Source organism: Coloeus monedula (assembly GCF_965178545.1).
Source record: "Coloeus monedula genome assembly, chromosome: 4".
Taxonomy (NCBI): domain Eukaryota; kingdom Metazoa; phylum Chordata; class Aves; order Passeriformes; family Corvidae; genus Coloeus; species Coloeus monedula.
In genome coordinates, this window is record NC_138784.1 from 67589435 (window position 1) to 67601170 (window position 11736).

General features: G+C 38.5%; 1 protein-coding gene across 1 annotated transcript in view; it reads right to left on the reverse strand.

Moving 5' to 3' along the window:
- The window catches only part of SEMA3E (semaphorin 3E), a gene marked incomplete at its 3' end in the record, with an annotated part of 131532 nt that extends 122522 nt beyond the window's left edge, over window positions 1-9010 (reverse strand). Inside the window, exons 1-2 of the mRNA XM_082280620.1 lie at window positions 8988-9010; window positions 7052-7312 (exon numbers count right to left, since the gene is read on the reverse strand). Of these exons, the coding sequence (XP_082136746.1) occupies window positions 7052-7166 (115 nt within the window). The 5' untranslated portion in view covers window positions 7167-7312; window positions 8988-9010. The remainder of the gene's footprint in view (window positions 1-7051; window positions 7313-8987) is intronic.
- Window positions 9011-11736: the final 2726 nt, after the last annotated feature.

The following is an 11736-nucleotide window of genomic DNA, read 5'->3' on the forward strand; positions in this document are numbered from 1 at the left end:
TAAGAATGAGGAGACTAGAAGAGGAACAAAAGATTCACTACTAAGATTATACATTCACCAAGAGCACTGCAGCTAAGCAGTGTATTTGGATGCTTGATTGTAATGTGCTGCAGTTCACAAACATTTGAAGAGATCTAGCATCAAAATGTCACCAAGAAACCCTGAGACAAACCAGAGAAACCACTCCTTGTATCTGTAATATTGTGTCTTAAAAAAAGAAAAAAAACAAACAAAATTTATCTTAAAATAGTTTTGCTTCGGTGATTTTTACAGGCATGAAAATCATCACAGCGTAAGAAAAAACTGGATACATAATGATACATTCCTGCTTTACATTTTTTTGAAAGGGAAAAAAACCAGTCTTTAGACTGCTATAAAACAGTTTGCCAAAGGGATGAGTGAAAGCATATCAATTTATAGCTTAAACTAGCAGAAGATGCTTAGAGGAGAAGCACATTGAAGTCAGCTTTCAATTGAAGTTGTTAAGACGGAGAAATCTCTCTTCCAAAATAAGAATTTGTAGCCTTGAGGGTGATCAGAAGAACCAAGATCAAGGGAAAAAATGGAATTTGTCAATGTGAGATAAACACATTGGTTTTAAAACTGTGTTCTGAGAGAATCCTGATGGTTTCCTTTGTTTTAATGTATACAGTAGACTCCGTAGATTCAGTTCCTCAAACTGAATCTTGATGGTGACAATTTAAATTTTTCACCAATTCAAAGATGGAGTTTATTTAAAAAACTTCTCAAATATTGTTTCCTCAAAATCATTTAAGTCTTTTCTTAAGAGGAGTTTGAAATTATGGCTAAAGGATACTACTTATTTTTTATAATGCAATATTTTCAATCTTCTTCTCTTTCAACATGTTCTTTCATGTTTAATTCTGAATCCTTAACTGATTTAAATAAATGCTAAACATTAACTAACCAACACAAAACATTTTAAATAGTGTACTCAAGAGGGCTTTATTTTCCCCTGTAAAACAAAGATTATTATCTTTATCCCTGCAGGCTATGAATTTCTTCAAGAAATTATGATTTTTGCAATTAACACTGTCTGCATGTTATAAATTCGTCATATTTGCCTGGCTACATGAAGAAAACCAGGAAAACCAGGGCAGCAATTTTAATAATATGTAATATTTCTATTGCACATTTTAGGATATTTATTGACCAGAAGTTTATCAAAAGGCCTGACACAGATGCTCACCCTTGGACACCATCCCTTAAATCACATAAAGAGCATTAATCCTGTTTTCATTTAAGTAAAATATAACACTTGCTTTCAGTGAAATAATGGCGAGTACGATATCTGATGAAGAGTTTAAAATAGCAGATGGTGTTATCACTTTGAAAGCAGGGAGTTAGCTGCAGAGAAGCAGCAACATGCAGGATATTCTGGTCTTGCACCTTCAGATGGTACTTAGTTCTTTAAAGCAAGAGCAGGAAAGTGATTGATGTCAGGCTGCAAACTGTCTGCTCCTTGCATTCCCGGTGGTGGTGCTTATCACTTCAGAGCTCTGCTACAGCAAGACTTACAGCAGCCTTTGTCAACAAAATGCAGTTATGAAAGGAACTAGCATGAATTCTCTGCCAAAAAATTCCTGTCTCAGTGAGCAAGTCACACCAGGATTACTCGTAAGCACTCCTGAGCTTCCTAGCAGTCACCCCTAGTGATATGGGTGATTAATAAACCTAAATCTTGTCCTAACTGTTGGTAGACAATCAGTTGCCTGTCCGGTGGGAGATGCAAAAGCTCTCCTCTCTGCCTCCTAATTGGCCTAGAGATACTTGCACATCTTTTCCTAAGATATTTTTAAGCTGACATTGAGCTCTATGGGGCCTTGAGAATTATAAAACATTACTCATCACTTTTTTTTCCCAAACACTCATAATTCTGGTTAGCAGCCCTTATATCCCAGCACATTTAAATGTGGAGCCATAATAAAGGCCATTAGCTCCTAAACGCTTGGAATTTTACTGCTCTTTATTTCAATGTAAGAAATATCAAAACTTCAATCTGTTATGTATATACACACACATTTTACAGATACATATACATATATATATATGTGTGTGTGTGTGTTTATACATATACAGTATCATCTATTTTTTTTGGACATAGACTTCTCTGGACTATAAGTAGAGCAAAGACCACAAGTCAATTCCTTATCCTGGTACAAAGTCAAGGTGATATACATCTAGGATGAATTAACATCTTTATTGGATTTGAATTTGCTTTGTTAGGAAAACTGGTCTTTCCTAGTCATTCAAAACAAGTGAAAGCTGTTAAAAATAGAAAACATTTTCACGTATGAAATTGACTCAGCCATGACTCAGTTATGGGTTATGTGGCTGGTCAGTAATTAGCCACGATTTATGCGGTCAGGTGATTACTAATTGAAAATATTATACTCGTATTAAATATATTTGTCGACATTACAATTTGGAAATTACTGTCTAAACATTCCCCACATTTTTGTTATTCAATGTAGTTGTTAGCCCCTGAGTAAACTTTACTGCCCTCTAGCTAGAGAACAGAGTAAGGTATCGTGGATAAGCATGGTGGAACTCCTGATCCTTATTACAATAAATTCTAAATTGCAAATATCAGGAAAGTTAAAGTAGGTGCACTGAAAGTCTGGTTCCTGAAAATGGCAATGAAACATTTTTTCTGCTGTAACAGACCTCAGCAGCCCTCAAAGATGATTAGTCAGCCCGAAAAAACCTAAACTCTTCTACATTAAATGTTTTATATTACACATTTTTCGTATTAAAATCTGACTATGAACATGGAGAGTATCAGCTTTTGTCTGCAACATTTCCACTCTCCCTTCCTTAGCAGTATGCTATTATTTGAAATATTTGTGCTTGGAGAATACATTTTTTAACCTAGATGATTTCCTTCCAAGTTCAGTCTGCTCCTTCTGCCTGCTGCAGCTTGACTCTACTGTAGAAAGTTGCAAGCAGTTCCAACAACAGGTAAAAAAAATATACTTCAGTGGGTAAGACAGGCGCAACTGCTTCTTAACCACACTTCTGATAGATAAGAGCAGTGTCCAGTACATAGCTACACAACCTGAGGTCAGGCAATGCCAAAATCCCTCAAGTCACTCAATAGAATGTAGTGGGTAAAACAGAAAATAGATCCCTCAAGATGTGCAAATTGCTGCACAAAAACCAGACCCCATTGATGCAACAGAATTGTACAGACCGCTCTAACGGCTCAATATCTCATTTTCATACTGTATTGCCTTTGTTCTTTACCATATTCATGAACTAGGAAAAGAAAAGAATCCAAAACCAATTAGAAATACAAAGCAAACCATGCATAATGCTTGAATTATACAATTACATCCTTCATGGGCCTTTCAGGCCCACATGCTTCTCGTGTAGCCTTGTTAGCCTTATATAAATATATCCCTCCTGTCCTCTGGAAACCCAATCCATTTCAATCTGTAATGTAAATAGTTTCTTTTTAGCACGCAGTGTGTGCTGATTTCACCTTAATTATATACTTCCCATTGCGAGAACTCAAACTGTGGGATACTGGGAAAGAATTTAACCAGCAGCCTATAAAGAATAGGGGTTGAAGCTTGGCTTCCATTAACACCTCATTAGCCAGAGTATGTACTGTATGTAAAATGAGCTAATGATTTTTAAATGAAGTTGTCAACCTATAACTTAATAATGTAGAAATCTATTTCTCTGTAATATTAATCAAGATATGACACATTTTTATCTCTACAAATCTACATGAAGCTGTTGGAGTACATAGATCTTAGTTGGTCATCTTCAAGCACTAACCTTTATTGCAATTGTAACACTAGTACCACAGGTGGTATGAACTGCAGTATACATTTTCTAATAGACATAAGATGATGGTTTGAGGAAAACACCTTCAAGTTCTGGATATAAACCTATCTCAACTTACTAAAAATGAAGTTAGAACCATAAAATGACTGCTAGGTGGTTATAGGATCAATTCCGATCTCATAAAGGAATGTCAAAATTCACATTTGGGTTTACTGTGAATAAAGACCATCATCTACCTTAACAAAAATCACCATTACAGTTTGCATTGACTTGACAGGTTTACCAGTAGTTAATGAATGCAGGACTCTCATTAACTCCGACTGAAGCAGAGAAAATGGCTGTAGAGTCAAACAGGGGTTGCACAATATATCCCTTAATTGGCAGGGGGATTGTGGTATTCCTATCCATCAGGCGACCCCTCTGCAAGGGTTAGGACCTGGTCTTGTTGCTGTGGGTTTGGAGACATGTGTGCACTGCAGGTGAAGGTCTGGTTTGCTGAGAGAGCAAAAGGTTCCCTTTCACTGTCAGACCACTAACTTTCACTGAGCATCACTTTAAAAGAAATTTAAAGAGATAATTTATGAATTTATAAAAATCAAAGGAGACTCTTTCTAATTTGTGGAAGCTTTCTCTTGACTCTAAGGAAACAAGACTTTAAAATGGACTAGTTTTAAATATCCTTCCATAACAAAAAAATTTCTGATGTCCGTAACCTCATCATACTCATCACAGAAGCTTTTAATTTTCCAGCTAGCACTAGCCTGTCTTGCAAGGGCCTGAATCCCAGTTAGCCACCAACATCTGCAGTTCCAAAGGGAGGTAGCTAGCAGGCCTGCTGACTTTCATGTTTCAGGGTCTTTGCAGTGAAATTTTTAACTGAAGCTACAGCTACTCCACACTGAAAATTTACACATATAGGCTTCATCCTCAGTACCACAACAGCAACTCACAGGAGAGGCTGAAGCAACTTCCTACAGAGGGGTGCATGGCCACCTCTTTGTGACTACCCCACACCTCTCTGGTACCCACAGCAGCCTTTCTCTGGAGCAGATGCAATTAAGATGAGGGTCCCACCTGCTGTTCCTATTTGATTAGTGAGGACAGCAGTGACATTTGTTCATTGTCTTCATGCTTGGTCGCTACATTCTTTTGGCTGGGAGGGTTGCAGTAGCTGTTCCCAGGGTGGCAGGCAGATATGCCACTTCCAGCCTTTGGCTGGGGATATGTGGTCAGGCATTCCCTGACTGCAACACTGCTTGTAAAATCAGTCACATTTCATAAGTGTGAAAAATGCAACAGGGTATTGTACAAGGTGAAGTATAAGATGGTGATGTGTGTGACCATTGTAGGGAATTTATGAGGACAGATCTTTCTGTGTCATTGGATCTGAGGGAACTGCCATCAAGCAGGGAAGGTTTGGTCCTCTGTGAGAAATGGGTGTTTTAAGATCTCTTTGAAGATATCAGAGTTATGGTGTGTTGTGGCCAAATTACTGGCTCACTGCTGAAAAGAGGAGCAGTATGCAGTGAAATGTACACGGGTTCCAACCATTGGAAAGCAATTACTACTACAAGTGAGCAGAGAAGCAGTTAATAGCTGCAGTACCATAGTGGGGAGCTTGCCAAAACAGCCAGCTAAGCTAAAGTCCTGAACCAACATAACGCTAGGTCTATTTGTCTCATTTACTGTGCTTTTCTCATCTCCCTTACCCCATCACAAACAAAAAAATACCAAATAACTATAGCCCTAGTAGTTACATCTAGAAATAAATCAATATTCAAATGCACATTTTCAACAGTAAGAGATACTAAAGAATTATACAATCAGCATTTGGCACTCATTCCTACTGTACTCTGAAACCATAGGTTAAAAAAAGTGGTTTATATGTTAAAAGGGGTCATATAATTTATTTAATTTAGAGCCATTAATTTTTTACTTACAAGACAGCTTTCCATGACAAATACTTCTTTCTCTAGAACATTTCACTGCCCTGTAAAAGCAAACCCCATTTCTTATAGCTTTCTAGCAAGATATTCAGACCAATTAGCCTATTCAGCTTCTCCCTTCCTTATAATTGGTAATTTAGCTTGCTATATAAAACATAATTAAACCTTGTTTGGAGTAAAGCTGTAGACTCATGGAGCTCTAGCTGCTACTAATTCTTAAATCTTACCCATTCTTAAAATAGGTATTCTAATGTACTTCACACTGATGCAGTTATCACTTGTATAGCCATCGAAATGTTCTTGAGTAAATTAGAATTTGCTCATTCCCAACTATGTCAGCAAAAAGGCATTTTCTTTTCATCTGTGCATAAGAGGTAATATCCAAACATCCTGGCCAATCATCAGTTTATCTTGCACAATTACATATTTTTCTCCTTTTGCAATGATTATCTGTCATACCTGTCTAAGTGTATAATCTACAAATGTACGTCTTGCTGCAGAGAACTGAAATGCCATGGCTATGCACAGGTATTTTTTTATATATGCAGGATTAAACCCAAGTAATAAGGAAGAGTTTAAATCACATGCAATCCAGAAAAGAACAGGGACACTGAAGGAGCTAAGGAAGAGTGCTTCAGGCTTCAGGTAACTGAGACTTAAATAATTTTAAACAAAAATAAAAGTTATAAGTATTCTACATAAATATGTCAGAAAAAATAACATTTTTTTCATTGGGTAACTCAGTTAAACTGCAAGCAGACTTACACTGGCAGTTACTCATTTTAATTATAGTGTGATGACACTTGCTTGTTTAGAAAATGAATCATATGGTTGCACAGGAATTCAGTCCTTTTGCCTCAGCTACATTTGTAGACAGACAGAATTCTAAAAGTGAAACACACATTTAATTGTTCAAGGGTTATATGATGCACATTTATTCAGCAATAATTTCAGGTTATCTTCTCCAGTTCTTTGCCTCTTATTAAGAGACCTGACAGCCTTCTTACAGCATGGAGAGTAAGAGAGAATGACATGCAAATCTAACACACTTTCAGGTAGAAGAATATTTCAGCAGTCTAAAATCATCACTGCAAGTACCTTAAGTCTTCCAGAATTCAGTAAACTTAATCTAGGATGCAGTTTAGTAAAAAGAAACAATTCACAAGATTTCTGAACAGGATCATTTTACTCCATCAAAGGACCATAATTTAATCCCATGCAATACATTCAGCGAAGTCAATGAACTTGCATTAGCATAAAGTCTTTAAAAACCTGACACACTGACCTACCTTTATGTGACAGACGTAACCTTGGTTGCCTCGTATCTGCTGTGTGACATCCAGCTGGTAACTCTAGTAACAAGCCATACAGTGCCAGGATTAGAAGGTGCTGGGCAGATGCCATCCTGCCCAAGATAAATTTCTTGCTCTCTTCACTTAACTGCTGCTGTTTGTTTGTTGTTTTGGTGGGGTGTTTTTAAGGCTTCAACTTCCACTTCTACTTTGCCAGTGCAGCTAGATCTCTCTCTTTGGTCAGTTTGTGGGGTGTCTCTGTGGGAAATTCAACGTTCATCAGAGCAGCACACAGCCTCAGCTAGCCATTTGTCAAGCTGTGCAAATGTCATGTAAAAATATTCCCTCCCTAGGACAATTGTTTATAAAGTGCGAGGACATTCCAAGGCGTTACTCTGCAGTGTTGTGTCTTGAGCTGTCTTTAGTAACTCTGCCAGTGGATTCAGGAAGAAGCTGTATTTTCAGTCCCTCCTGCAAGGCAATTCATTCAGAGAAGGAGGGAGGGAAAAAAAAAAAAAAAAAAAAAAGGAAAAAAAGAGAAAGCACCCTCCTCCTTGGTGATCTTCAGAACTCAGCCCCTTGCTCTGACTTGCCAAACAGCTAGTTTTAATTCACCTTTCACCTTTGCTAATTAAAAACAAGAAGTGCCATTCCCTCCTGGAGTTGCAGGATCCACCCAGCGGGAAGCCGGGCTGTCAGGCTGCTGTATTCACTGAGAAAGTTCAGGGAGGGTTTAGGCAATGTACAGTACCGGCTGCTTCTAGGAGGCGTTTTAATCCACGTGCCGTGCACTGATTCCTCAATTGATTTGTGGTTTCACATTGTAAAGCGCCAGGAGAAGGGTCAGAATTCCTCCTGTCCCTCCCTTTCCAAAAGTCATTTCAGCTTTTGTTCCCAGCGCAGTTTTAGAGGAGGATCAACCCTTGCATTAACCATTTAAGTACATTATCACTTTGCATCGTTAAACAGCATGCTCCTAAGTGGATCAGGGTAAAACGAGTCTAGTTGTATATACTTTATACTTGCTCACGTTAAAGAAAAAGGATCTGCTTTACGTATCCCCCCCCCTCCCCTTCCCCCCCCCCCCCCCCCCCCTTTGTGCTTTCACACAGTAGCTTCTCCCCTTTGCATTTTAAATGTCTGTAAGTCTGGAACCCTAGGTCATCTATATATGTCAGTAAAATTATTTCTCTGACTAGATGCCTGTGTGATTGGGAAGTATTTAAAAAAATATAAAAGCCTGATCAAAGTACTGTGATGATTAACAGCATCAGATTTGAAAGTGCCAAGCAGCTACCTCTTACATTGCTAACAAGTACCAGAAAACTTCATCTCTTTTTTGCATGTGTAACTTAAAAATATACCCATGGCAAGATTTTTATACATCAAAACTACAGATGTCTGGAATACATTAATTAAGGAATAAAGTTCTATGTAATTAAGATCTCATGCATATAACCATTTAGGATTATGCAAGGTGCATTTTAGACATTAACAATTGCACTTTTTAATAGGATGAAGCATTAAAGTCATGTTAAGTCTTTATATTCCTCATTGTTTTTTTACAGAAAAAGAATCACAAAGAAAGGAAAATGAAAACTAATGTATGCATTTGACAATAATGCACTCAAAAAAAAATTGGTAGTCAACCAGAGATAATAATATCTGGAGAGAAAGATTTAATAAGACATGTCTGTATGCCAGCAAACTGAAAAGAACCCAGAACAATAAGAGAATGAAATGCTAATAAATTTAATAGCAGGATACATGGATGGGAGAAGACAGATCTGTTCAAGAAGAATAAAATATATGAACTCCTAGGACAGAGAAAAAAAATGCAGCTTTGGTGAAAAGACAGAAGTAAATCCTCAGAGTGCCCAAGGATTCCTGGAGGCTGCTGTATAATCAGGAGCAGGGAGCAGGTCATATCTACCTGTGAGTTCTCCAAGAGCAGGTCACGTACACATACCTGGGCTTGCTTTGAATCAGCTGGAAGCTGTGCCAGCAGCAGTTGAACCATGGGAGCACGAGCTAAATCACACAGCTATTTGCTCCAATTCTTGCACACAATTGCAGGTTGCAGTGGATTTTATGCTGATGTGCCAGCTGTCTGGCAGTAGCTCAGCATGAGTACTTGAGATCTTGTCGGTGGAGAAGGCAATGCAGGCTCTGCCTCCAAGGACAGACCTCAGCAGGGACGAGTTTATATCCACCTGATGGGATTGTTATTACTGGCACCTTTCTGTAACAGTGAGGCATACAAATACTCTGCCTTTGACCATTAAGATCTGCTGTAGAGCAGCATGATCTGGTGCCTGTTAAGGTTAGTGAAGACTCTCTTTTGATTGTGATTTTGTGAGTTCTTATTGAAATAGTCACATTTTTCCTAAAAAAAAATGAAAACCAAAACCACCCCGCAAGCATACAATTAAGACATTTCTCAAAGACTCATTCTCTATCATCATAACCCTACAAAATGTAAACATTTCTGATTCTGAAGTAGTCCAAATGGAATTTTTTCTTTGAAAGGTCTTGTGGAACATTTGATGTTTCTTTTTATTTATGATATGTATTTTCAAAAAGGGCACAAAATCCAAATGTGAGCTCACACTATGAAAGCTAAAACCATATTCAGTGAGTAAAGCAAATATTAGTGCAAAATCTCAAATCTTGCCTCTCTCTAGAGCTCCTCTCCAAGCTGCTACATGGTGTTATTTATTAATATTCCTGGGCTTCAGCTGGCATCTGAGATGCTCAGCATACTGAATAGGTACACTTCAGTTATCCTGAGATGGTACAAAAAGGTTTGTGTGGCAAATTCAAAACAATTTCCCCAGCATTAAAGTTCTGTTTTCTTCATCCAGCTGGGGAAAGGCAAGTGGAGGAGGGAAGGCACAAGGGAGCTGCTAGAAACTATGGGCCTTGTTTTGTATTTAGATAAGAGATAGGGTGCAGCAGGTCTATTCAAACAAATGCACGCATACAAATAAGGGCAATTCCCCCACCAACCTGAGCTTACATGCACTCACTTGCATTTCTAACCCCACATATTCCAGCCATTACACAACTCCTTGGCTCCCTACAAACACAACGTGACCCAGAGCTGGAGCTCCAGAGGAGTCAGAAATACCCAAACAAGCTGATTTTCATATTTGTGCCCAAGGACAAAGCTTTTTTGTCTGAAATCTGATTCTCAAGCAGGGTGGGCTGTGTGGGTGCCTCAGGCTCCTTCCCTGCCTGCCGAGGGAAGGGCTGGGGCAAAGACACAGAGGCAGAAGCTGGAGCTGCTGCTCAGTGTTCAGGCTTTGGCTGTCAGCAAGAAGTGCTGGCATGGGAAATCTGGGAATGGCTGCTGGGCATGGGGAAAGATTCCTGCACTGGAAAGTAACCTAACAATAGAAAAGGAAAATTCACATATCGGTACCTACAGGAGATTCATTTTTCCCTGAGTTTGTGTTCTCACAGGGTGAATCCTCTCTTTATAATTCTCAAATTGCTGTGTGAGGATTGCAAGCCCTTACAGCCTTACACAACAAGTTTTGTAGCAAAGCAAGTGGTGGAAAGGTACACACAGTTTCAACCCAAGAGAAATGTGTGGCCTCAGGCAAGGCAGTCAAGCTCTATACCTCAGCATCTTTTCAATTTAATAGGTACACAGTCTTGCCTCAAGGGGTGTTTTGGAAGACTTTTTCCTATACAGTTTTAAACAGTAGGTAGAAGGATGGCAACACAGATGTTCAAATATTAGGATTCTGTCTTAGATGAGTACAAACACAAAGCCCCAGGGCTATGGAGCCCTCATGTAGTACAGTGCAAGGGTCTCTGAAGAGTAAACAGGGTGGGTTTACTCCTTGTTTTCTCTTTAATAAGGCAAATACAACAAACGTCTGTCAAACCTGAGTTTGTTTCAGTAGTAAAATTGCCATTTAAGTAAATGCTGACAGATACGTAAAAAAAATGCCTGGAAACATGCTTGTAAGTAAAGAGTATTTGAAAATACAAATGCAAACCATATACTTGATTGCCAGTGTAGAATCCCTATAACTACACTATCCTGAAGAGGAAGATGATGAGGTTTTTTTGAAGGGGGGGAAAACAAAGGTTGCTGTATACATATTCATTTTTTTATGTACAGTAAAGAAGTCCATTAAAATAACAACAAATTAATTGTGAGTTGCTATGTGAAGTCTGTGAACCATAGTTTGATTTGCTACAGCTGCTGCAGATCCAGAGCAATCATAATGAAATCATCGAGCTTGTAAATCTAAGAACTCCAACACAAAATACTTCTGACATATTGTGTGAACTGGTTTAACTGATAGAGTGAAATGTAAACGCAGGAGCATGACATAAATAAGTAGATCTGCAGCTACTAGCACCAGTAACTAATTCTAAACATTATAACCATAAAGCAAAATGAAATGTTTAGAAAATTTAAAGCTGGGGTGGTCCAAAATTTGCCATAACCATAACTTAAAACCAGGTTTAAAAGTTGCAAGTTTTCCTCCTTCTTCTGATGACAACACACTGAACCAAAGCAGGAATTCTCTCTTTCTTTCTGTCTCTGTCTGACTATGACTGCAGATCTAAAGAACTTGAGCAACCCCAAACGGAGCTGTGTGGCCTTCACCAGTTAATGGTACCTATGTCTGCATTGGTACAGAACCTGCAGTAGATGTAGT